At 61.7% G+C, this 25,237-nt stretch overlaps 3 protein-coding genes across 9 annotated transcripts; 2 read left to right on the forward strand and 1 right to left on the reverse strand.

The window, feature by feature from the left end:
* CD37 (CD37 molecule) lies at window positions 1-4,791 on the forward strand. Of its 4 annotated transcripts, XM_040977945.1 has the most exons (9): window positions 1-81; window positions 342-410; window positions 545-617; window positions 1,338-1,462; window positions 1,563-1,637; window positions 1,794-1,898; window positions 2,116-2,349; window positions 3,557-3,640; window positions 4,264-4,791. In XM_040977945.1, the coding sequence occupies exons 1-9, from the start codon at window positions 16-18 to the stop codon at window positions 4,399-4,401; spliced, it is 969 nt and encodes a 322-aa protein (XP_040833879.1). In that variant the 5' UTR covers window positions 1-15; the 3' UTR covers window positions 4,402-4,791. The 4 variants fall into 4 exon arrangements, with proteins under 4 accessions (XP_040833879.1, XP_040833880.1, XP_040833877.1 ...); XM_040977946.1 differs by lacking the exon at window positions 342-410; XM_040977943.1 differs by lacking the exons at window positions 1-81; window positions 4,264-4,791 and adding an exon at window positions 3,825-4,233 and having other exon boundaries at window positions 169-410.
* A 329-nt stretch (window positions 4,792-5,120) lies between these two features.
* TEAD2 (TEA domain transcription factor 2) lies at window positions 5,121-19,633 on the reverse strand. Of its 4 annotated transcripts, none has more exons than XM_040977939.1 (12): window positions 19,557-19,633; window positions 17,718-17,955; window positions 17,493-17,557; window positions 17,047-17,109; window positions 15,871-15,978; window positions 15,689-15,747; window positions 13,651-13,715; window positions 12,512-12,654; window positions 8,956-9,129; window positions 6,473-6,640; window positions 5,899-6,051; window positions 5,121-5,234 (listed from the first exon to the last, which is right to left on the reverse strand). In XM_040977939.1, the coding sequence occupies exons 2-12, from the start codon at window positions 17,947-17,949 to the stop codon at window positions 5,121-5,123; spliced, it is 1,344 nt and encodes a 447-aa protein (XP_040833873.1). In that variant the 5' UTR covers window positions 17,950-17,955; window positions 19,557-19,633. The 4 variants fall into 4 exon arrangements, with proteins under 4 accessions (XP_040833873.1, XP_040833876.1, XP_040833872.1 ...); XM_040977942.1 differs by having other exon boundaries at window positions 17,823-17,955; window positions 19,557-19,584; XM_040977938.1 differs by lacking the exon at window positions 19,557-19,633 and adding an exon at window positions 16,197-16,208 and having other exon boundaries at window positions 17,718-17,954.
* Window positions 19,634-22,664: 3,031 nt separating this feature from the next.
* DKKL1 (dickkopf like acrosomal protein 1) lies at window positions 22,665-25,182 on the forward strand. The gene is made up of 4 exons (XM_040978313.1): window positions 22,665-22,832; window positions 23,000-23,140; window positions 23,227-23,316; window positions 24,851-25,182. Exons 1-4 carry the CDS (start codon window positions 22,695-22,697, stop codon window positions 25,163-25,165), a joined length of 684 nt encoding a protein of 227 aa, XP_040834247.1. The 5' UTR covers window positions 22,665-22,694; the 3' UTR covers window positions 25,166-25,182.
* The last annotated feature ends 55 nt before the right edge of the window (window positions 25,183-25,237 follow it).

The following is a 25,237-nucleotide window of genomic DNA, read 5'->3' on the forward strand; positions in this document are numbered from 1 at the left end:
ACCCTGGGCCTGAGCATGGAGACCCAGGAGGAAGGCCTACCCCCCGTGTCCCTGATGCCCACCACCTCCAAGACCCCTCAGGTACTGGGCTGGGCCAGGTGAGGGGCCTGACACAGCCGCCACCACCACGGCCACGGTCTCTCATGTGCAGCAAGAGGGGGTGGAGCCCAGCCCTGGCACTTCCTCTTTCTGTGCTCAGCCCTGCTCTCCGCTACCCCATCTTTCTCTCTCTCTCTTTCTCTCTCTGCCTCTCTCTTCCCCTCCTGTCTTCCTGCCCATCTCCCCCACTTGACTACCACCGCTCCCGTCTGGTCCTTCGAGCCGGTTGCTCACTCCTCCAGATGTCGGCCCAGGAGAGCTGCCTCAGCCTCATCAAATACTTCCTCTTCGTCTTCAACCTCTTCTTCTTTGTGAGTTGACGCAGCCCTAGCCCAGCCCCAGCCCCAGCCCCAGCCCCAGCCCCAGGCCCCAGCCCCAGCCCAGCCCGCGCGCTGCAGCCCCAGGCCCCGGCCCACCCACCTTTCCTCTCCTCTCCCCTCCCCAGGTCCTAGGCAGCCTCATTTTCTGCTTCGGGATCTGGATCCTCATCGACAAGACCAGCTTCGTGTCCTTTGTGGGTGAGGGAGGCTGGGGCCCAGCTGGGGAGGGCAGACGAGGGCCTGGATGCCCCCCAGCACAAATGCACACACCTCACGCCAACCTCTGGGGTCTCCCTTTGTCCTTGCTCCGGGGGTAGGAGGAGGGCCCAGAGCATTCCACTGCCCAAGCAGGTGTCTGTGGTCCACCACCTTTACAAATCCCTCTGGGGACCCGGGGTTATGTCCAGCGAGGCTCCCGGGGGGTTTGTCCAGCGGGGGTTTGCCTATGCTGAACTCCTACAAATCTTCGCCTCTCCTGAGGGTGGGTCGAGGCAAGTCCCTTGCTGGGGGTCACCCCAGAAAGGAAGCAGCAGCAGCAGGATTTTCAAGACAGGGACAAGGCAGCCACCGTCAAATCCCAAACCTTCACAGCAAAGACGCCTCCCCTTCCCCGCCCCTGGGGATGTGGTTGTGGCCCCACGTGGGTTCCTGGGGAATGCGCCCAGTAACGGGGCTGCATGGGGCAGAGGGGGGATTTGGGGAGAGCATGGAGCAGTTGGAGGCGGCGAGAGCGACAACACAGGACAGCCTGGGAAGAGAAACAACAGACTTGGGGGTGGGGGACCCCAACAATGGCCTCACAAGAGCCCGCAACCCTGTAACTGCCCCCACCTGGGGGTGGTACAGAGGTGGCGGGCAAGGGGGGACGGGGTGACAGGCGCAGGAGGCCCACCAGCACCGCTCTCCCCTCCCCCCCAGGCATGTCCTTCGTACCCCTGCAGATCTGGTCCATGCTCCTGGCCCTCTCGGGGGTCTTCACCATGACCCTCGCCCTCCTGGGCTGCGTGGGGGCCCTCAAGGAGCTGCGATGCCTCCTGGGCCTGGTGAGTGCCCCCTCCACATCCCCATCACCCCCCTCGAGCCCCTCCTGCCCCTGGGCTGGGGGCCGCCTGACCCTCCCCATTCTGTCTCCCCCCTCCCCAGTACTTTGGGATGTTGCTGCTGCTGTTTGCTACGCAGATCACGCTGGGCATCCTTATCTCCACCCAGCGGGTCCGGGTGAGCTAGCACCATGCCCCCCCACCCCTACCACCACCCTGGAGCCCAAAAAGGCAAACGTGGGCACCGAGGGTGAGGCCGAGCCCCCCCGGGAGGCACACAGGGGTAGGAGTCGGGGCTGAGGGGACGGGCCGGGCCTCACTCGTGGCCTCTCAGCTGCAGCGGAAGGTGCAGGACATTGTGCTGGGCACCATCCAGAACTACCGTGCCGACCCAGAGGAGACAGCGGCGGAGGAGAGCTGGGACTACGTGCAGTTCCAGGTGTGTGAGTGGGTCGGGCCCTGCTCCCCGCCGGCTGTCACCTGCACGGCCCCACCCCGCCAGGTGATCGCATAATTGAGCTCCAACGCGGCCCCCACAAGCTCCACGCTGCCCCCCACTCGGGCCCTCCCACCCCACAGCAGCCAGGCCTGCACCCACCGGGGCCGCTCCTGCACCCACCCACCCCACGCCACCTCCTCGCCCCTCGCCCCTGCAGCTGCGCTGCTGCGGCTGGAACTCGCCCCACGACTGGTTTGGGGTCGTCCTCCTGAGAGGCAATGAGTCCGACGCACGCCGCGTGCCCTGCTCCTGCTACAACTCGTCGGCCACCAACGACTCAGCCGTCCTGGGCAAGATCTTCCCGCAGCTCGGCCGGCTGGGGCCGCGGCCTCGGCCCAAGGACAACGCCGACGTCTGCGTGGTGCCGGCCAACGAAGACATCTACCGGGAGGTGGGCAGCGCCGGGCGCGACGTGCGCGAGGGGCCAGGACCCTGCGGGCAGGAAGGGGCCTGGAGGGGAGGGAGGGGCTTATGAGAGGAGGGCGGAGCCTGAGGGGAGGGAGGGGCTCAAAAAGAGGAGGGCGGAGCCTGAGGTGAGGGAGGGGTTAAAGAGAGGAGGGAGGAGCTCAAAGAGAGGAGGGCGGAGCCTGAGGGGAGGGAGGGGCTTAAAGAGAGGAGGGTGGAGCCTGAGGGTAGGGAGGAGCTCAAAGAGAGGAGGGCGGAGCCTGAGGGGAGGGAGGGGCTCAAAGAGAGGAGGGCGGAGCCTGAGGGGAGGGAGGGGTTAAAGAGAGGAGGGAGGAGCTTAAAGAGAGGAGGGAAGGACTGGAGGGAGGAGCTTAAAGAGGAGGGCGGAGCCTGAGGGGAGGGAGGGGCTTAAAGAGAGGAGGGCGGAGCCTGGAGGGAGGGGCTTAAAGAGAGGAGGGCGGAGCCTGAGGGGAGGGAGGAGCTTAAAGAGAGGAGGGCGGAGCCTGAGGGGAGGGAGGAGCTCAAAGAGAGGAGGGTGGAGCCTGAGGGGGGAGGAGCTCAAAGAGAGGATGGCGGAGCCTGGAGGGAGGAGCTCAAAGAGAGGAGGGCGGAGCCTGGAGGGAGGAGCTTAAAGAGAGGAGGGTGGAGCCTGAGGGGAGGGAGGAGCTTAAAGAGAGAGGGAGGAGCTTAGAGGAGGGCGGAGCCTAGAGAAGAGTGTAGGACTGGAGGGAGGAGCTTAAAGAGAGGAGGGTGGAGCCTGAGGGGAGGGAGGAGCTTAAAGAGAGGAGGGCGGAGCCTGAGGGGAGGGAGGGGCTGGGGAGGAGCCTAGAGGGGAGGGAGGGGCCGGAGGGAGGAGCTTAAACAGAGGAGGGCGGAGCCTGAGGGGAGGGAGGAGCTTAAAGAGAGGAGGGCAGAGCCTGGAGGGGGAGGGAAGGATTGGAGGGAGGATCCTGGAGGGGAGAGAGGGGTTAAAGAGAGGAGGGAGGAGCCTGAAGGACCTAGAGGGGAGGAGCTTAAAGAGAGGGAGGAGCATGGGAGATCTAGAGGGGAGGAGCCTGGAGGGGAGGAGCTTGGCTGGGGAAGGGAGGGGCTTAAAGGGGGAGGAGGAGCCTGGCCTGGGAAGGGAGGAGAGCCTGGGCCTTAGGGCAGGAGATTGTCTCAGGACTCCATCTGTACCCTTCCCTCCATGCCAGGGCTGCGCGCAGAGTCTGAAGAACTGGCTAGAAAGCAACCTCATTTCCCTCGTGGGCATCTGCCTGGCCGTCGGCCTGCTCGAGGTGACCGGACCCGCCGCGCCGCCCCCACGGTCCTGCCCTAAATGGCGCCCGCGCAGTGCCCTCTCCGGCTTCGCTGCCGATGGCCCCGGGGGTGGGAAACTCTAGCCTCCGCGAGTCCTGATTGGCCGCGGGTAGCGGAAGGCCGCCTGCTATTGGCTGCAATTCCCCTCCCTCTCCCCGGCAGGTGAGTGTCATGATCCTGAGCCTAAAGCTGCAGCGCTGGGCGGTCCGCCGGGAAGCGGAGCCCCAAGAGGCCGAGGCCGCCGGCCTGAGCCCCGGGCTCGGCGTGAGCGTCGCCGGAGGAGGGCGCCTGGCCGCGCTGGGCAGCAGCCCGTGGGGCGGCTGGGGCAGGGCCGGGGCCCGGCCCAGCTGGGGGGACAAGGCCCCGCAGGGCCGCCTGCCCATGGGCCTGGGGCTCTGGCCGCTCTGGGACGCAGACGAGGAGCAGCCGGAGGTGGAGGCAGAACCGGAGGCCGAGGCGGAGAGGGAGACAGAATAAAGGCCCGCGGGCGTGCTTCCGGCCTGACTGCTTCTGGCACTGCCACCTCCATCATGGACGGCAGGGTTCCCTGGCTCCATGCGGTCACCTCCGCCTCTCTCACCCTGTCTCCTCTCTCCCGTAGCTCAGCTTCATGACGCTGGCCATGTTCCTGTGCAGAAACCTCGACCACGTCTACCCCCAGCGCCGGCGGCCCGCTCGCCCGAGACCCCCGGGCCCGGCCCTCCCCAAAGCGCCACCCCGGCCCTTCCAGGTGCCCTGAGCGCCTCCCCTGGGGCGGGCGCCCCGCACTGCCTCTGCACCCCGGGGACCCACGTGTCTCCCCTCCCGCGGGACCCAGGGGCTTCCTGCGTCCTCCCCCCGCTCCCTTCTGGCCTCCCACGAGAATATTATTTTTTTACTCCCACTCAAACCTCAAATAAATCCCCTTGCGGTTTTTTTTTTTTTTTGTAAAATAGCTTTATCCTCTGTCAGAACACAAACCGACAAAGCTTGCGAGGCGGAGGAAGACACACAGTCCTCCCCACAGTGTCTGTGGGAGGATTAGGGGGTGAGGTGGGGAGGCCCCCACACCACTGCTTGCCCAGTTAAGTCGCAACCCCGACACCCACTTATAAATATCTTGTTATATTAAAAAAATTTTTCTAGGGCCCACCTGGCTCTGCTCCTGCTCAGAGTTGATCTTGGGGTGCGTGGGGAGAGGGGCAAAGGGCCAGCATAGTACCTGGGGGTGTCTCACTCCTGTCTCCAGTCCAGACCTTGGGGACCTGTCCTTTCTGACCCCCAACAACACACACACACACATGGTTGGCCTGACCTGACCATCCCCACGACCAGGACTTGGGGTCCCCTGTAGTATTAGGGGACACCCCCAGGGGTTGCTTAAGCCTCTGAAGTCAGCCCCGTTTCCATGACAGCCCCCTGTCCCGGGTTGGAGGGGTGAGAAGCACCGAGGAGGGGCGTTCCCAAGGACGAGCGTGCTCAGTCCCTGACCAGGCGGTAGATGTGGTGCTGGGCCCCGCGCTCACTGGTGGAGACTTCGAACACATAGGCGGTGCACAGCAGCAGCTCCTGGGTGTCTCTGTTGGTCACCACCTGGGGGATATGGGAGGTATGGCTTAGAAGGGAGGGAGGGACTGTGCCAGGACCCCCCCCAGGCACGAGCCCCAGGGGAAGGGAAAAGCAAACTGGCAGCGTCCCTTGGCAACCCTAATCCCTAGGCTGGGGGTGGGCAGTGAGGGACCTCAGATGCCCACAGCACATTCTCAGGCTGGAAGGAGAAGGAGCTAGTATTGCTTGAGGCTCCCCAATCACAGCGACCCGGGTTCTCCAACCAGATTGTGTCCACCCTTCCCCCTCTAGTCCTTTGTGGGGGGTCTCCACTGATCAGTGTCCTGGTTAAGAGCACCGTGTGCTGTGGGGAGCGTCCAAGTGGTAGCCCAGCTGTGGCAGCCACATGGAGGGCAGGGTACCCCAGGACCTGAGCCTGAGTCTCGTTCGACCCTGCTCCTACCCACAAATGCCATGCCCTCATCCCCTCCTGCCCACCCACTGTCACCGTGGCCTGGCCCCCTCAGGCTGCAGGTGCACCAGGCCGTGGCCCCGCCCCTCGGGCTGCAGGTGCACCAGGCCGTGGCCCCGCCCCTCAGGCTGCAGGTGCACCAGGCCATGGCCCCGCCCCCTCAGGTTGCAGGTGCACCAGGCCGTGGCCCCGCCCACCCCTCACCCCTGCGGTGCCACAGGGCAGCAGGCACAGCACCTGCAGGATGGTGAAGTTCTCCAGGACGCTGTTCATCATGTAGCGCTCAGGCAGCTGCCGCAGTTTGTGCAGGAAGTTCACCAGGTACTCACACATGGGTGAACGCAGCAGGCGGTACACGAAGCGCCCGTCCTCCAGCTGCGCCCGCTCGGTCTGGACAGTGGACAGTGGCTGAGAGACGTGGGAGCCAACCCGGAAGCCGAGCCCCGCTCCCTCCACCCACTGTGACCACAGATGGGGTCAGGAATCCTGGGACCCGAACTCAGGATCCTTTGAAAGGAAGCCCGAAACCCTCCACGACCCCAAAGATTCTCCCAAGATATCCCTAAACGCTGCATGAGTCAGAACTAGGGACTTCTCCACGCCCCCACGAGCCCTGTGACGTCAGAACCCCCCTTGTCCTGCAAATAACCTGCAGGACTTATTTTTTTAACTTTTCGGTTCTGAAAGGCTCCCCAACCTGTGACTTTGGAACCCTGGGGAGGTCTAAACCCGCACCCTAAAGCTCTCCCTCCACCCCTCTGCAAAACCCGCATGCGTACCCCACCCTGAGTGCTCGCCCCGGCGGCCTCACCTCCACCTTCTCCACCACCTGCTTGCCAAAGGAGCAGACCTTGGAGGAGCAGGTGAGGGTCATGCGCTCCAGGCTCTCGTACTGGCTGCTCACCCCATAGAAGCCCCCGCTGCCGCCACCACCGCCGGCCCCCACCTCCTCACCGCTCGGGCCCCAGTTCAGGTCGGCCTAGGCAACAAGCAGGCACAGGTGGCTCAAAAGGGAAATGCTTCATCAACAGTAGGGGGCACTGTTGGGCTCCCCACAAGGACGTACACCATCCCGCCAGCACTGGGTCCTGCAAACGGGCCAGGTCCCCCACCCTCTCACCCCCCCTGCAAAGGCGCCTGTAATTCAACTGTGTTCCCTTGAAGCCCCCAGCTCGAGACTTCAGCCCCTCCCCCAGCCTGGTTACCTAGGAGACAGCTACTCCTTAGCAATGGGGGGAGCCCTTCAAGACCTTAGCGACCAGGACAGGTGTCACTCTAGCAACGGGGCCCCAGGGGACTTTTCTGAAATACTCTCCCCCGATGGGGGCCAGTAACTGAGCAAGCTTCACCTGCGGTCCAAGCCCTCCCCCAGCCTGGGGTCTCCATCGCCCCCCCTCTTCCAGGTCACTCTCCCAGAGGCCTGCTTCTTCCGCCCGTCGCTCTGACAACAGGGCCTCGGACGCCGGCAAGACCAAAAGACCTCACCAGACCCTCCCAGTCCCAGCCGCCCCAGGACAGGTGGCTCTCTGCTGACCTAACGCCTGGCCACGCCTGGTGTCTCATGCCCTAACCCTGCCCAAGACCTCAACCACACAGCTCCAATCATGCCCAAAAACCAGGGCCTCACCTGGGGTGCACTACAGTCAGCGAGACCAGAGGCACCCACACCCTCTACAAGCAGGCCCAAACATTCACTCAAGACTTGGGGAGCCCCAGCTAGCACTGGCTGAAGAAAGACCCATGATGGGGCCCGGTGTGGTAGCCTAGTGGCTAAAGTCCTCGCCCTGCACACACCAGGATCCCATATGGGCACTAGTTCGTATCCAGGCTGCTCCACTTCCCATCCAGCTTCCTGCTTGTGGCCTGGGAAAGCAGTCAAGGACGGCCCAAAGCCTTGGGCTGCTGCACCTGCGTGGGAGACCTGGAGGAAGCTCCTGGCTACTGGTTTGGGATGAGCTCAGCTGTGGCTATTGCTGCTACTTGGGGAGTGAACCAGTGGACAAAAACTCTTCCTTTCTATCTCTCCTTCTCTCTGTATATGGCTTTGCAATAAAAATCTTATAAAAAAAAAAAAAAAGACCCACAACGGGGGCTCAGCGCACTAAGCCACCACCTGTGTCACCAGCATGCCAGTTCAAATCCCGGCTGCTCCACTTCCCATCCAGCTCCCTGCTAACATGTCTGGGAAAGCAACAGAAAGTGGCTCAAGTGCTTGGGGCCCTGCACTCATGTGGAAGACCTGGAAGAGGCCCTTGGATCAGCTTAGCTCTGGCCTTTGTGGCCATGTGGGAGTCAACCAGTACATGGAATATTTCTGTCTGTCTGTGTGTCTAAATCAGCCTTTCAGGTAAAAGTAAACAAATCTTATTTTTTAAATAGCTAAGGTTTTTTTTTTTAAGACTTATTTATTTTTATTGGAAAGGCAGATATACAGAGAGGAGGAGAGACAAAGATTTTCCTGTCCACTGGTTCAGCCTTAGTAGCCGCAAGGGCCAGAGCTGAGCTGATCTGAAGCCAGGATCCTCCTCCAGGTCTCCCACGCAGGTGCAGGGTCCCAAGGCTTTGGGCCGTCCTCCACTGCTTTCCCAGGCCACAGGCAGGGAGCTGGATGGGAAGTGGAACAGCTGGAATTAGAACTGGCACCTATATGGGAGCCCGGTGCATGCAAGGCAAGGACCTTAGCCACTAGGTTGCCACGCCGGGCCCAGAATAACTAACTTTTAAAAAAAGGAAAAAGGAAAATGCTTGGCCCTCTTGACCCTCCAAGGTTCCCAAACCCAAAGAACTCAAACTTCCTCTGAGAAACCCAGCAGTCTGGCCTCTGGCCACGCGTGTTCTGCAGTGCACCTGAGCCACCACCAGGGGGCTCCTCACACCTAACTCAACAGGAATGAGATGCACAAAGTCCAGGCAAAGGACAAGGACAAGGCATCCAAAAACAGCAAAAGCCTGGACGACCCCGTGCCTTGACTCAGGCTGCAGGTGTGGGATTGTGGCTGCGGAAAGCCGGTACTCACGGGGCTAGTCCATAGGAAATGTTGGACACACAAGGGCCTTCCCCAGGCCACTTGCCATCTCCTTTAGCCACTTCCTCAAAGCGGCAGGGTCTAGAAGAAGGCAGCAAAGCTGTAACTTCTCCTTTAGGAACCAGAACTTTCCAGAACCCGGGGAGCATGCCCTGGCTGGTGTGCTGGGGGAAGCTGCCACTCAGAGCTGTGAGGACCAGTGATGTCCATGAAGGCCGAGACCTCCACTGGGATGGCGTGTGATGGACCAGCAGCCGCTGGGACTCACCCAGAACTTGACCAGGAAGAAGGCGTGGGGGGGCCCACGGTCGTACAGCTCCCGCAGGCCGCCCTTCTTCTCCGGGAACTTGTCGTAAATCTGCCGAACATCCACACTCTCCAGGGGTGGGGCCCCGGGGCTGGGGCAGTGCTGGCTGATGTGCACGAACAGGTGCCTCTGGTACTGGGGGCAACACAGCCACAGGTGAGGGAACACAGGACCAGACCTCAACCCTCACTGCTCGAGCCCACCCCACCGCACTCCACCCAGTGCTGGATCAGGCTCCAGCCACTGCCCCCTCATCCTTTCTGCCCCTGCACACCCTACGTCCCCTCAGTTCCCCAACTATCTGCCCCTTCCCCATCCACCCAGGCACAGCTCAGCTCAGCCTTTCCTGCCATCCCCCCCACCCTCCCAGCCTGGGTCCCAACCCTGGCTTCCCAGCCTGCAGATCACGCCCTCCCAGGATCCAAGGCTGACACCCGCTCACAGCCTCCTGTGGCTCCCCAGCACCTCCAGAACGGAGCCAACACCCCATCAACCTGCCCCTGGCACGGCACACACACAGAGGAAGGCCGGATGGGTACACAGCTGGGAGGACCATGGGGGATCCACGCCACCCGCAGCCAAGCCCTCCTACAGTCCTACTCTGACACCTCCCACCATCTGCTCCATCTTCTCCGACGATGACAAGCCACTCTGTATTTCCAGGTCCAAGCTCACCCCAATATGCCCCTTCCCAGAAGCCCTCCTGGAGCACAACCAGATGGCACCTCTCCAAGGCTCCCCAAGACCCCTAAGAAAAAAGTCTGGGACCTTCCCCCCCAGAACCAATGCCTGCCCACCTGAACCACATCCAGGGATGTATCTCCTGACTGGCTTAACATGGGAAGCCTCCAATTCTGCACACAGCAAACTCATACAGAAACCTCAAAGCCCCACTCACTCCTCCAGAGAGTTCCTCCCCTGGATACCACACACCGTGCCGGTCCCCACCCAGCACAGGCCCATTAGCTCACTGAGAGCCACAGGGAGGCCCTGTGCGCAGGACTGAACAGCCATACAAGACACGTCCTCGACTTAACAGAGTGCAGTCTACTGCAGTGACACAACGATTACAAACAGGGCCGCCACGGTGGCTTATTAAGCCGCTGCGTGTCACACAGACATCAAGCACTCGAGTGTCAGTTCCAGTCCAACTGCTCCCGTGCCCATGTGCCTGGAAAGGCCTCAGACAATGACCCCAAGTGCTGCCACCCATCACGCGGAGAGCCCGATGGAGCTCCAGGCTCCGGGCGTGCCGGCCCAGCTGTCTGCAGAGGGAGCCACCAGATGGGAGAGTCTCTCCCTTTCTATGCATCACTCTGCTTTACAAAGAAATAGATAATTTTTCGGGGATTATCTGAGAAAAGAACATTAAAAGCAGAGGGCTCTGAGGCAGGACGAAGCCGAGCGTGCTTGAGAGAACGCAGGGAGGCCAGTGTGGTTCGAGCAGGTGGGAGGGGGAGAGGGCAGGAGGTGAGAGCAGGTGGGTGGGGGTGAGGACAGGAGGTGAGAGCAGGTGGGTGGGGGTGAGGGCAGGGGGTGAGAGCAGGTGGGTGGGGGTGAGGACAGGAGGTGAGAGCAGGTGGGTGGGGGTGAGGGCAGGGGGTGAGAGCAGGTGGGTGGGGTGAGGGCAGGAGGTGAGAGCAGGTGAGTGGGGGTGAGGGCAGGAGGTGAGAGCAGGTGGGTGGGGGTGAGGGCAGGGGGTGAGAGCAGGTTGGTGGGGTGAGGGCAGGAGGTGAGAGCAGGTGGGTGGGGGTGAGGGCAGGGGGTGAGAGCAGGTGGGTGGGGTGAGGGCAGGAGGTGAGAGCAGGTGAGTGGGGGTGAGCGCAGGAGGTGAGAGCAGGTGGGTGGGGGTGAGGGCAGGGGGTGAGAGCAGGTGGGTGGGGTGAGGGCAGGGGGTGAGAGCAGGTTGGTGGGGGGTGAGGGCAGGAGGTGAGAGCAGGTGGGTGGGGGTGAGGGCAGGAGATGAGAGCAGGTTGGTGGGGGTGAGGGCAGGAGGTGAGAGCAGGCAGGTGGGGGTGAGCACAGGAGGTGAGAGCAGGTGGGTGGGGTGAGGGCAGGAGGTGAGAGCAGGTGAGTGGGGGTGAGGGCAGGAGGTGAGAGCAGGTGGGTGGGGGTGAGGGCAGGAGGTGAGAGCAGGTGGGTGGGGGTGAGCGCAGGAGGTGAGAGCAGGTGGGTGGGGGTGAGGGCAGGAGGTGAGAGCAGGTGGGTGGGGGTGAGGGCAGGAGGTGGGAGCAGGTGGGTGGGGGTGAGGGCAGGAGGTGAGAGCAGGTGGGTGGGGGTGAGCGCAGGAGGTGAGAGCAGGTGGGTGGGGGTGAGGGCAGGAGGTGAGAGCAGGCAGGTGGGGGTGAGGGCAGGAGGTGAGAGCAGGTGGGTGGGGTGAGCACAGGAGGTGAGAGCAGGCAGGTGGGGGTGAGGGCAGGAGGTGAGAGCAGGCAGGTGGGGGTGAGGGCAGGAGGTGAGAGCAGGCAGGTGGGGGTGAGGGCAGGAGGTGAGAGCAGGTGGGTGGGGGTGAGGGCAGGAGATGAGAGCAGGTGAGTGGGGGTGAGCGCAGGAGGTGAGAGGTGATTACGCAGTTCAGTGTCCACTCTAGGTCTGCTGGGGGGCTCTTGACCCAAACTGCAGGGGTTGTTGCCACGTTTTTCCTTTGAAGGGCAGGGGCTTCCCTCTGCTTTCGGTTCACCCCCACAAACACCAACCTTAGCCTGGGTTGGGCCAGGCTGCAGCCGGATGCCACAGGAAGGGGCAGGGACCAAGTGTGTGAGCCAGCCCCTGCTGCCCCTTCTCTCCGCACCCCCATCCCGGCACATCAGGAGAAGCTGGGAGCGGAAATGAACAGCCAGGACACAAACCCAGACACTGGCAGACGGGTGCAGGTGCCCCACAAGGAGACTTCATTTGGCTCTACTGGCAGTGATTGTGTTAAGTCCTCCCTCGCCAGTGCCTTCACATGGAACTCAACTACACTGCCCAGGCGGCCTAGCGCTGAGGGCTGACCACGTGACCTAGTCCTGGCCAATGGGAAATGAGCAAACCTCATACACTTCCAGCACCTTCTGGCCCTCTGCCCGTCCTCCAGTGCCTCCCCAGCAGACAGAGTCCCTGATGGTCAGCCCACTCGGGCTGGCGCAGCTTTAGTCCCCATCCCATGCAGAAGCTGAGATCCGAAATAAAAGCCACTTTGCCATGTCTTCACTAAGCCGGGTCAACCCAAACACGGTCTCCTGGCACGTTCCTTTGAGCTTCCCAAAGCATGACCTGTGACCTTCCCAATTCCTCTCTGCTCAAGGGACTCGGTGTGTGGCGCAGCACCCTCATCTAGGGACCCGAGAGACACACAAATACTCAGGGTCCACATCAAACCGAGGGAGTCAAAGACCCCGGCTGGACGGGCCCGCCAGCTGACAGACAGCTGCTTCCAACCCGGGATTCGTGCTTGGGAATGGCTCCTTTCCACGTGCGCTCCGACTGCTTCTTGGCCCCGGCCTCCCCCAGGGTCTGTCCCCAAAGTCTCACTCACGGAGTCAACGGCATCAGGCGGTTCCACAAACGCCGAGAACTCCACCAGCTGCAGGCGGGCAGTGCCCAGGGCGCGGGCCTGCCAAGCAGGGGGCGAAGGGGCAGGTGGGGGCAGGGGCGAGAGGGCTTGAGGAGGCTCGTACCCTAGAGACACAGAAAGAAACAAGAACCACAAAAAAAATTGCTAACGTTTACTTGAATAAGCCAAGCAGCGTTCTCTCTGGCCTGCCTCCACTTAGAAGCTGAAAAAGCTAAATACTCACTTTCCCAGCCTCCCTTGCAGCTAGAGCTGGCCATGTGACACAGTCCTGGCCAATGAGACGTTAGGGGGAATCTGCTGGGGGGCTTCTGGGAAGGAGTTTCATCCTGAATGAAAAAGACAGAACTTTGGGGAGGAGAAAGTTTTGAGCCTGGGCCAGGTCCTGGCTTAGGACAGAGCAGCAATGTGGAACAAAAAGACGGAAGAGGCCCAGGGGACCCACAGAGCTGCCAGCCCACCCTGACTGAGCTGCTCCGCCAACAGCGGGTCCCGCGCCCGTGCAGAGTAAAGCCTCGACTAGGCTGTAGGCTATTCTGTTCCTTGCAGCCCAAAGGAGACCTACTCTGGAATCTGCAGGAGCTACAGACTCCCCTGCTTCCACCAATCCATTTCAGCAAGGTGTTCACAGGGTCATATTGGCATACGAGCTGGAGACCATCTTGACTGCCAGGTGGGCAGAGCGTGCACGGGAGTCAGAGCATCGCGGACGGCAGCAGGTGCACCCTTGGGCCCTGGAGCCAGCCATGCCTGAACATGTCACGGTTCTAGCAATTACTTGAACCAACAAGTGTTTTTCTTTTTCCTCTTTCTTCACCCCTTCTTCTTCCTCTGTGGCGCCAGCTAGCTTGGGATCATTCCTATCCCTTGTGGCTAAAGCTCCCTTGTAGCTCCTACCCTGATAAGTGGCTGGATGCAACCATGGGGCATGTCTGGCTACACGGGCGAGGCGTCGAACCTGCCCTTCACCCTCCGCTCCTGCCTCGGAGCTGGGCCTCAGGGAGAACACATCCCCTGCTTAGTGGCAAAGTGAAGGAAAGCAGTTTGGGGGTGAGGAGAGAGCAGAGTGGGGAGGCAAGCGAGAGTGGAAGACAGGCTCTCACCTGGGAGCTCCGTAGCTGGGGGAGTCAGTGACAAGGAGAACGGCGGCTGCGAGAACGGCTTCACGCTGAGGGAGAGAGGATGCGGGGGCACGGGGAGAGGTCAGGCAGGCAGGACGGTGCCACAACACGCAGGCCCCGTGCTGGCGCCGCCTGCCGAGTGTCACAGCCAGCAAGCGGGGCAGGTACAGCTCCCGCTGTCTGCTCTCACTGACGGGCAGCTGGGGAACTCGGGAAGCTGACCTGCTCAAGCCTGCAGAGCCAGAGTACTGGGGAACCGGGGCTGGTACCCAGATCAGTACCCACCACAAACCCCAGGAGCTCAACCCTGGCTTCGACGGAGGAGCAACGCAGGGAGGCGGGGGCGGGGGGAGGCGGACTGGCCAGGAGATGGGAAGAAAACATCCCGGCCTGGGGCAGGCATAATGGCTCAACTCGCTAATCCTCTTCCAAGTGTTGACATTCCCTATGGGCACCAGTTCACGTCCTGGCTGCTCCACTTCCCATCCAGCTCCCTACTTGTGGCCTGGGAAAGCAGTGGACGGCCCGAGGAGTTGGAACCGTGCACCTGTGTGGGAGACCTGGACGAGGCTCCTGGCTCCTGGCTTCAGATCAGCTCAGCTTTGGCTGCTACAGCCATTTGGGGAGTGAACCAGCAAATGGAAAAGCTAGAAAGATGTTCTGTCAAAAGGAAGGAAGGGAGGGAGGGAGGGGGAGAGAGAGAGAGAGAAAGAAAGAAAGACAGGCAGGCAAGAAGCAGCTTGAGCCAAATGTGTTCAAATGGCATGCCTGGGATCCAGCTCCACTTTTACCTCCACACCAGCTTCCCGCTAAGGTGCACGCTGGGAGACAACACATGACCAGTGGCTAAACAGACCAACCCTCCACCTGAGACAGCAGCATCTTACAGGGGTGCCAGTTCTAGTCCCAGCTGCTCCACTTCCAATCCAGGTCCCCACGAAGGTGCACGCTGGGAAGCAGCAGATGCTCTAAGCAGCTCAGCCTCTACCTCCCTGACAACCTCGTGGGAGACCCAGAAGGAGGTCCTGGCTCCTGGCTTTCCCTGCCCCAGACCTGGCTACCACAGCCATTTGAGAAATCAACCAATGCTTCCAAGCTCTTGCTCTGTGTTCTACTTTTCAAATAAAAAATAATTTAAGGAAAAAAGAAAAGAAATAGCAATGGGCACTATACAATGGCTCAATTGGCTAATCCTCCCCTTACAAGTTCTGGGATCCCCGTATAGGTGCTGGTTTGTATCCCAACTGCTCCACTTCCCATCCAGCTCCCTGCTTGTGGCCTGGGAAAGCAGAGGTTGATGACCCAAAGCCTTGGGACCCTGCACCCGTGTGGAAGACCCGGAAGAAGCTCCTGGCTCCTGGCTTTGGATCAGCTCAGCTCCAGCTGTTGCAGCCATTTGGAGAGCAGACAGAAGATCTTTCCAAATTTGCCTTTCTAATAACAGTAAGTAAGTCTTAAAATAATAAAGTAAAATAGCCCAGGGCGGTCCACACTCATATCCCACGTCCGTGCCTGGACTCAATGGCTGCCTCCGGTCGCTGACTGCAGCTTCCAGCTACTGCAGACCCCTCAGGGGCAGCAGTGGGCAGTGAGGATGTGGACTGCCAGCCAGCCACTGCAGGCAGCACACAGGAGTTCTCGCTCGCTCGAGGAAATCTTTAAGATAGCCCTCAATCCACTATTTTTCATATGTATTTCTTATCTGTTCTTATTTGTTTAGTATCTGGCTTCTCCCCTCTTCTCCAACATTCTGACTACCCCCACAGTGAGTACCACTTGTAAGGGGCTCAATAAGTGCTTGCCTGGCCAGGTGCAGGGCAATGTGGGGAAACTGAGGCACTGAATGTAGAAGTCACCTACCCAAAGACCCATGCCTAGCACAGGATAGGGCATAGCTGGGATTCACTCCAGGTCTCCTGGCCCCAGAACCTATCTTCAAAAGGGAGCTGGCTGTGATGGGGAGATGGGGGGGGGGGGGGGGGAAGGACACAGACTCTGAACCAGGATGCTAAGTACTTACTCTGGAACATTCCAGGGTGGCCCAGAGCCGCCTGACCAAAACTGGAAAAGCTCTGAGGTCTGGAGATGAAGAAGGGAGATGGGGGGACAAAGAAGGGAGGCAGAGGAGAGAATTAGTCCTCTCAGGCCAAGGGCGGCGTCCCTCCTCCCACCCCCAGGCCCACAAGCCCCAGCCCGAACCACCTGAGTGCCCGTGGGGCCCAGCTTGGCCTGCAGGGAAGGGGCTGAGATGAGCTGGGCCGACGACATGGTGGCCATTGTCTGGAAAGCTTTGTCCTTGGAGACCTCATCCTGGGGGGGTAGGGAGAGTGAGACACCTCTATGAACGGGGTGGCCTGGGACCGCTCAGCAAGGGCAGGGCAGTGGGGGCAGGGCAGGGATGGAGGGGTGCGCAGGGATGTGGCAGGGCAGCCAAGGTGAGGGGCTAAGCACCCCCTTTCCCAACACCTCCCAGCTCTCCTGGTCTCCTCAGAAATGGGGCAGGTGGATGGATGGGCAGGGGGACTTACCACATTCAGGGCCTGCCCGCGGGAGTGGGGAAGGGCACCAGAGGATGAAAGAAAACACACTTAAGAAGCAAGGCCTGAGCTTGCCCTGCCATCCCACTCCTCACAGGCCCCGCCACCCCACGGGCCCAGAGTGGTACCCAAAAAGAGAGGCAGCCAGTCCTCAGGGAATTAAAGGGAAGAAAAATGAGAAGGCACGGACAGGCCGAGGCATGGAGGGTCCTTGGCCATGGGGCACAGGAAGTCCAGCCAGCGGATGGAGGAACGCAAATGGCTGTGACAAGCTTGGACAGGAAGGGAAGATGCCAGGCACAAACAGCCCGAGGCAGAGGCTCCCGCGCCATGAAAAGACTCAGATGGCCAGGAAGGCAGGGTGACAAGGGACCAGCCCCCACACCCCTCCTCCTCACTGGTCCCAAGCTAAGGCCCCATCCAGCACCCTCACCTGCCTCCGGGGTCCCAGCGACTCCCCAGTTCCATGTCAGTATCTCCCTGCCCACATCTCTGGGGGACTCAGCAACCCCAGACTCCATTTGCCCCTCCATCTCCTTCTCCCTATTCGGGGTCTCATCTCTTACCCACCCCCACCTCTGGGTCTCTGTCCCCCCCCCCCTCTCTCTGGGTCTCTGTCCCTCTCTCTCTGGGTCTCTGTCCCTCCTCTCTCTCTGGGTCTCTTTCCCACCCTGAGTCTCTGTGCCCCCCTCTCTCTGGGTCTCTGCCCCCCCCCGTCTCTGTCCCTCTCTCTCTGTGTCCCCCCCCCCCCGGTCTCTGTCCCCATCTCTGGGTCTGTGTCCCCCCCCGGTCTGTCCCTCACTTGGGGTCCCGTCCTCTCTCGGAACTCATTGCTCCTTACCTTTAACTTGGACTGGATCTCCCTGGACTTCCTTCTGGCCAAAACCTGGATATGACTAGAGACCTGTCCGGCAAAGCAACAGACTCAGGCACAACTGCGGGTGTCCCCTACCCCTCCCTGCCCCCCGGGGCCCCACGGCGCTGCTGGGGTGTCTCGGGTGACAAACAGAGCAAAGCCAAGCTCTCCGGAAGACACAAACTCAGCGGTGAACACACACAGCTGCCCGTGATTCTGCTGGCACCACAAATCGCCCCAGCAACTCAGGCCTCCTGCCCACCCGCCGCCACCACCCCGTTCTGGTCTGGCCATCTGACTTTCTGCTTGCAACACAACCGCAAAGCAGGCGCAGGCAGTCGGCGCTAGGAGACCCCCAAACAGGGACCGAAGCACAGAAACAATGTCTTCCTCCAGGCCGGACCTGCCCCTGCCCAGGGCGGCCACGAGACCTGCTTGCGCGTGCGCGTCTTCCCCGTCCTCAGTTTGATATAGCGGGCGATCAGTTCGTTCCGACCTGAAGAGGAGAAAAGTGAGTTAGATCTCCAGCAGCACTTCCATGGGGTATCAGGCAGCAGCAGCAGGCTCCCCAAGAATATAATGAGCTGGGCTCCCTGCTGACACGTCCAGCGCCAGCACGCCCCGGGCGCCGACAAGGTCATGGTGGACAGACTCACCGTACATCTTGCCTTCGTCGGACAGGATGATTTTGCGGCGGCCGCACGGCGGGTAGATGGCCAGGGCCTCCTGGAAGCTCTGCTCGATGTCCGGACTCCACACGCCTTCGGCATCAGGGCCTCCGTCTCCCCCAGCGCCCTCACTGCCTCCGGCGCCCTCCTCACTGCCTTCCTCGCTGCCCGTCCAGCCGTTGCCATCATCCAGGGGGGCCCCGGCCCGGGGTTCCCCCATCTGGGCCTGGAGGAACACAGATCTCAGTCAGCTCCCCAACACCTCTCCACTGCCACCCCACCACCCCTCCACCCCACCACCCCTCTGAGGGACTGGGAACCGGGGACGTGGAGTCTGGACCCCTGGTGTGAGGGAGGAGGGGCTGGACCCCTGGGTGTGAGGGAGGAGGGGCTGGGCTGGACCCCTGGGTGTGAGGGAAGAGGGGCTGGGCTGGACCCCTGGGTGCGAGGGAGGAGGGTCTGAGCTGGACCCCTGGGTGTGAGGGAGGAGGGGCTGGACCCCTGGGTGTGAGGGAGGAGGGGCTGGGCTGGACCCCTGGGTGTGAGGGAGGAGGGGCTGGGCTGGACCCCTGGGTGTGAGGGAGGAGGGGCTGGACCCCTGGGTGGGAGGGAGGAAGGGCTGGACCCCTGAGTCTGAGGAAGGAGAGGCTGCGGCTCTTGCTGGTTGTGAAGGGAAGAGCCGGGCAGCTGGCTGACTAGGAAATCTTGGGTCAGAATGTTATCCGAGTTTCCAGAAGAAAGTTGGCATGACAGAAGTGGTGAATACCCCAGAGGGCGTCCCTGAGCCCTCCCTGCCTCAACCCCTCACCCCATCCCCCCACGCCCATACTGCCACTTTGCTGAGTGAAGGACTGGGTGTAAAGCAGACAGGCTCGGCACTCAGCAAAGTGGCAGCGTGGGTGACAAGGCCCCGGTGCTCCCCCCAAGAACAGGTGCTGGGACGCGGGCAGCAGCTGCCAGGGCAGGCGGAGGGGAGACGGCTGGGAGGGGGGGACTGACCCACAGTGAGATGGGGGTGGGCGCAACGGAGACCCCGAGACGGGAAGACGGAGTCCCAGGGCCGAAGCTGAGGCTAAGACCAGGAAAGTCCTCCGGGCAGGCTGAGGGGCAGGGGCGCCCGCATCCGAGAGCCAGAACAAAGGGCCCAGGCGTCCCCTCCCCCAGCTTCCCACAACCCCCATCGGGGGAGGGGCCGGCCCGCCCCGCCCTCCCGCCCCTCCCCCGCGGCCCGGGCTCGGATCCAAGTTCCCAGCCACTTTCCGGGAGGCCGGGAACGACGAAAACTTTTTTTCCCCCCCCCCAACAAGAGGTCCCGCCTCCCCCGGCGACTCCGTGTCCTCCATGCAGGAGGACCTCGGTCCCTCCTCCCTCGGACCCTGGGACCCCCCGAGTCCAGGCAAAGACCCCCCCCCCCAAGGCCCAACCTGGGTGGCGCTCTGGCCACCCCCACCCCCACCCCCGAGAGGCCGAAATCCCAGCCCAGCCCTCCTCCTCATCGCCCTCCCCATGTGGCCAGACAAAGGGCCGGAGCAGCGGGGTGAGCAATGTTCCACTCCAGTCCCGCCCCACGCCCCAGGCCCCCCAATAGACGAGGCAGAGCATCCAGGGAGGACCCCTTGCCCCGCACCCCTGGTCCACCGACCGGAGCCCGCGCATCCCACGCGCACACCCATGCGCTCCCTGTCCGTCCACCGCGACCTGGACACCCTAACTCCGGCCCAAGTTGCAGGCGCGCGGGTGTGCGGGGCCAGCGGTGCAGCAGCTCCCCAGCCCAGCTCCCCGCACCCTCCGGGACTGGGGTCCCGGCTCCCGCCCGCGCCCTCCTACCTCCCGGCCTGGGGCAGGGAAGCCGCGGCGGCCCGGGCGCGGCCGGGGAGAAAGTTGCGGGAGCTTTGTTTGGGAAAAGTGGGAGGGACCGCAGGGGGGGCGGGCCCGGCGGCCACGGGCCGGGGAGGGATTTTTTTTTTTTTTTTTGCATAGGGAGAGGTGAAGACTTTCGGGGGGCTGCAGGGAATTGGGGGGACCTCTTGGAGGGAGAAGGTGTTGCGGGGCCAGGGGCTGGGCTGGGGGGCTCTGAGCGCGCAAGGAGCTGAAGTCGGGGGCTGGATGCAAACAGCAAACGACTTGTGCAGCGCCCCCAAAGTGGGTTTGAGGGTTGGGGGGTAGGGGTGGGCTCCGAAGGACTCCGCTGGCGACGTGGCTTCCGTGTGACCTCAGCGGAGTGGACACACCCCGACAAGGTGTTGGGGAGCTCCCCCCAGAAGCGCAGCTTCCCGAATGCACATGACTAGGGGCGACTGTGCCAAGGGAGGGAGCCCCGCGCCTGCGAGGGGCTGATGCGGGGCACGGGGACCAGGTCTCGAACTCCTGACCCTTTGGAGGACAAAAGGGCTTGGAGTTCAAGAGGGAGCCCAGATTCCGAGTTCCTTCCTGGACAGGGGACAGGGTTTTCGGGGATTCCGGGGAGAGCCGGGTTTTCCAAGCGGCAGCGGAGGGGACACGTGGGAGCAACCCACAACTCCAGAGGGAGCGAGCGAGGCGGGACCGTTTCCGGAGCGCGCGGAGAGCAGGGGGCCGGACGAGGGGCGGGGCCACGTGGATGGGCCGGACAGGGTGAGGGGTGGGGCCAAGGGCGGAGCTACCGGGAAGGGGCGGGGCCAGCACCCTGGGCCCAAGACCCTTAGAGGGGCGGGGCGTGAGTGGGACCGAAGGCGGGGCCAGCGAAAGAATCCGCGGACCCCGCCCCGCGGTGGGTGGGGCCGAACTGTCTAGGGGCGGGGCCAGTGCTCGGATCCGCGGTGAGGCCGCCCCGGGTGGGTGGGGCGAGGGCGGGGCCGGGCTGTCTAGGGGCGGGGCCAGCGCCCGGATCCGTGGACCCCGCCGCGCTGTGATGGCGCCCCTGGAGCGCCCGAGGTGGACGAGGCTGGGGGCTCGGCGAGGTCACCAGCCATGGGGAAGCCAGGCCCGAGTTCTGGGGCCTCTTCCCACGGATCAGGTTTCCCGGGAAAGGCAGAAGGTGATCCGTTCACCTGCCCAGTCCTCCTGGTCCAGCCCTGGCTGACTGGCGTACAACAAGGGAGTGAACCAGCTGTCTGCCTTTTCCATCTTTAAATACATTTTAAAGGGGCCAGCGGGGTGGCTCCATAGGCCAATGTTCCACCTCAAGCGCCAGCATCTCATACGGGCGCTGGTTTGTATCCTGGCTGCTCCTCTTTAACTCAGCTTCCTGCTGATGTGCCTGGGAAAGCCCAGAAGATGGCCCAAGTCCTTGGGACCTTACACTCCTGTAGGAGATCCCAAGAAGGCTCCTGGCTCCTGGCTTTGAAGTGGCCCAGTTCTGTCCACTGTGGCCACTTGGGGAGTGAACCAGTGGATGGGTGATCTGTTTCTTCTCTATAAATCTCCCTTTCAAATAAAAATAAGTAAAATTTTTAAAATGGTAAGTTATTTAATGTTAAGATTTAATTTGGGGGGCTCAGATTGAAGTTTGGGGGTGAAGTTGCTGACTGCGGTGCCAGCATCCCATATGGGCGCTGGTTCGAGTCCCAGCTGCTCCACTTCCCATCCAGCTGCCTTGCTAAGGTGCCCAGGAGAGGCAGTGGAGGACGGCTCTGGTTGCTGGGCCCTGCCACCCACGTGGGAGACTTGGATGACAGAGTTCAAGCTGCACATTGATTGACTACCCCAGCCAAGTGTTGGCTGTGAAAATCTGGGCAAGTAGAGACACTAAAGTGAACTATGTCAGCCAGTGGATTCTGGAGAGATTTCATCTTGCTTGGAATGGCAAGATCGGCAGCAATTCAGAACAGCTAAACTATCAAAACCACTTGAGCAGTGCCCTGGGAGCATGCCCCACGTCAGGGACCCTGGGATGGTTGGCAGGGTGGGTGTGGCTTCTCCCTTCATCTTCCTCTGTCCCCCAGATACAGCAAGGAAAAAAGAGAATATGGAAACAATGGTCTTACCCACTTTCTTGTAGCCCTTGACCCTTTGAGCCCTAATCAACTATGTAAAAAGTATCAAATTAAAAAGAAGAAGAAAGCATTCAAGCTGGTCCAATTAGAGATCTTTCATCCTCTAGCTCCTTCCTCAGATGGCTCCAGTGGCCTGGGTGGGCCAGGCTGAAGCTCCGTCCAGGGATCCAAGCATTTGTGCCTCTCTCCACCTGCTTCCTTTCAGTCGCATTAGCAAGGAGCCGGGTAGGAAGTGGAGCTGCTGGGACTTGAACCGCTATCCTGATGGAACATCAGTGCTGCAGGTGCGGTGTAACTGGCTGCACCCCGACTCCATGGCGATGGGGGCGAGGTCTGATGGGAGTATGACGTCCAGGGAGTATGATGTTGGGGCGTGGGTGGGGAGGGGGCGTGGTTAGCGGAGAGCCCGCCCCGTGGGCGTGGCCTGCGGTGACGGACAGGGCTCCCGCGTGAGGTCAGCTGTTGGGGGTGTGAGGGGACAATGCGGGCGTCGCCGCGCGCCCAACGCTCCTTCACGCGGACCCGGCCGGCCAGCAGCGCTGTTGGGATCCAACAGTCCGCGGACGGCCGGATCGAGTGGGCCTGGTGACCCAGGCTGTGGTGTGGGGGGCGTAGCCCGGGAGAGGGGGCGGAGCGTGGGAGCGGAGCACGAGTCTGGGGTACGAATGTGCTAGAAGGTGAGGAATGAAGTGGGGCAAAAACCCAGGGAAAAGATGAGTCTGGCAGCCTGGGGTGGAGGGAGGAGATGAAAAGGGACTTGGAGAGGGAGGATGAGAGGTGGGGGTGGGGAGGGGAGGGTGAGAGGTGGGGGGTGGGGAGGGGAGGGTGAGAGGTTGGGGTGCTGGAGGGGATGAGAGGTGAGGGGGTACAGGGAGGATGAGAGCTGGGGGCTCGTAGGGTGCAGAGCCCGGGAATGGGGCGTCAAGAGGTGGGTACATGGTCCCCGGTTCTGACACCCGGGCCCGGCTGCAGCCTGCGCGCCTGCCCAGCCATGTGGGCCCGGCTGGTCCTCCTGCTGCTGCCCTGCGCCCTGTCCGCCCCCATTGGCGACAGTGACTCCCAGGAGAACTCCACGGGGTTTCTGGGCCTCCAGAGCCTTCTCCAAGGCTTCAGCCGACTTTTCCTGAAAGTGAGTGAGTGAGCCTGGGCTGGGAGCAGGGGAACAAACAGGGCAGACAAGAGAGGGGGTGACCCAGGAAGAAGGGGGCAGGAACAGAGGAGGAGCAAGGCGGGGAGCGGGGTTGGACAGCAGGTCAGCCCCCAAGGGTGAGCCCGCAGCCCCTCCTCCCGCCTTAGCATGACCTGCTGCGCGGGCTGGACAGCTTCTTCTCCTCGCCCGTGGACTTGCGGAACCTCCCCAAGAACTACCACCAAGAGGAGAGCCGGGAGCACCGGCTGGGCAACAGCACCCTCTCCAGCCACCTCCAGATCGACAAGGTGCGTGCGCCCCCGCCCTCCTCCTGCTGGGGTGTCCCCGGGGGGTCGGGGTCCTCGGCTCTCAAGGGCTCACCCCCACCTCATAGGTGACGGACAACAATACGGGAAACGTGCTGATCTCCGAGAAGATGGAGTCCTCCATCGAGCCGGACGGTGGCCTGGATGGCGACTGGAAGGTTGGAGCGTGCCCACCCCACTCGCCCATTGCCCAGGAGGGAAGAGGGGGGACCCTCAGTGTCCCCAGCTCAGAGCTGGAGCTCTCGGAAGGAATGAGCCCATCCCCAGGTGGGCAGGGCTTGACCAGCACCCACAGAGGGCTTCCTGGCACCCATTGGCACCCACCGAGCCTTCACCTCTTTCCCAAGTGACTGCCTCTGGCGCCCCCTGGCGGGCACAACAGTACCCACCTCTGAGGAATCCGAGGTGGACACAAAGCCCCCCAAGTCCACCCACCCGGTGCCCAGGGCCCAGGCGGCCTCAGGCCTCAGCTGGTGAGAAGGACTGGCTGTGCCCAGGAGATGTGCGTGGGCGGGAAGCAGAGAAGTGAGAATTGGGCTGCCTCACCACGGCTTACAGCTCTGAGTAATAGTCGGACCCGAGAGACTCGCAGGCCTGGGGGGTTGAAGTTTCCCACCTGACTCAAAGCTGTCCTTGAACGTAGATATATATATTTGCGTGTGTGAAAGCAGAGACACAGAAAGAGACAAACTAAGAGATCTATTTGCCATTCCACTTCCCCCAACACCCTCCCTGCACTTGGTCAGCTTGGGCCCCATCAAGTCAGCCACCTGGGCCATCACCTTCCCACGGTCAGCTTCTTCCTTAGCCGGAAGCTGGACTCGAGTCAGGCCTGGGGCGGAAACCCAGGCACCGTGATGTGCAAACAGGCATCCTAACCACTGGACCAGCCACCCCACCCCGCTGCCCGTCGGCTGCTGCTTTGAGTCCAGCTTGCCTGTATACTCGGCTGCTCTGTGAACCTCTGAGCGCTTAACCCTAAAGGGCTGTGTCATCCCGACAGGGCTTGGCGCCATGGAAAACCGGGACTAAAGGATGAGTTATCTTGATATCTCCCTCCCCCCCAAAAAAATTAACTTTTTTTTTTCATAACATATATTCTCCATGAACTCTCTCGAGAATACCTCCATTTTTTAAAAATGTGTCTTTCACAAACACGAGTTTTCTGTTGTTTTGTGTGAATCAGTCTGTTTTTGTTAAGATTGACTTGTTTGAGGCAGCAGAATGACAAGCGTGACGCTGATCACCTGCCAGTTCACTCTCCAGATGGCCGCAAGGGCCAGGCCTGGGCAAGGCAGGAGCCGGCAGCTCCGGAGCGTGGCACGGGGCCGCGTGGCAGGCGGAGCAGCTGCGACTGGGACACCCGGGGCATCCATTTCTCGGGGCGGTAGCTTGACCTGCTGCTCCACGACACTGCCCTCCCCAACACACGCCACCAGTACCTCCTTTTTGGAATCCCAAAGATTTATTTTTTTCCAATCCCAATGTACTTTGTAATGAGTCTTTTAATCCTAAAGTATGCACAAACCTGAGTGCATTGTAAATCAAGTCACAAAAGTGCCTTATGTCCCACCCCACCCCATACACCGGGTCACCTGCAAAGTGGCCTGAGCAGCCCAGCGGGGACTTGGGCACCCCAAGGCTGTTGTGTGAAGGATGAGGGGGTCTCCTTGTTTTCTTCCTCACTCCCAGGTTCCTAAGGTGGAGGAGAAGGAGGCCGTGGCGCCCACCCCGCAGGCGGTGGACAGCTTCCGCGTGGAGCCCCGGCCGTGGCGGCTGACCATGTGGATCATGAAGCTGCCGCGACGCAGGTCCCACCAGGACGTCCAGGAGGGCGGCCCCTGGCTCAGCGAGAAGCGGCACCGCCTGCAGGCCATCAGGGACGGGCTCCGGGAAGAGGCCCGGGAGGAAGCCACGGACGAGGGCACCCAGGGCATCCCCCGCCCCAGGGTGCAGACCCGGAAGACCCACTTCTTTTATATCCTCAGGCCCTCCCAGCAGCTGTAGGGGTGGAGCTCTTGCCCTCCCCGCCCCCAAAGCCACATTCAAATAAAAAAAAAACTTTTTTTTTTTCCTTAA

This window comes from Ochotona curzoniae, unplaced genomic scaffold, assembly GCF_017591425.1.
Source record: "Ochotona curzoniae isolate NIBS_2020 unplaced genomic scaffold, NIBS_Ocur_1.0 contig_2861, whole genome shotgun sequence".
NCBI lineage: Eukaryota > Metazoa > Chordata > Mammalia > Lagomorpha > Ochotonidae > Ochotona > Ochotona curzoniae.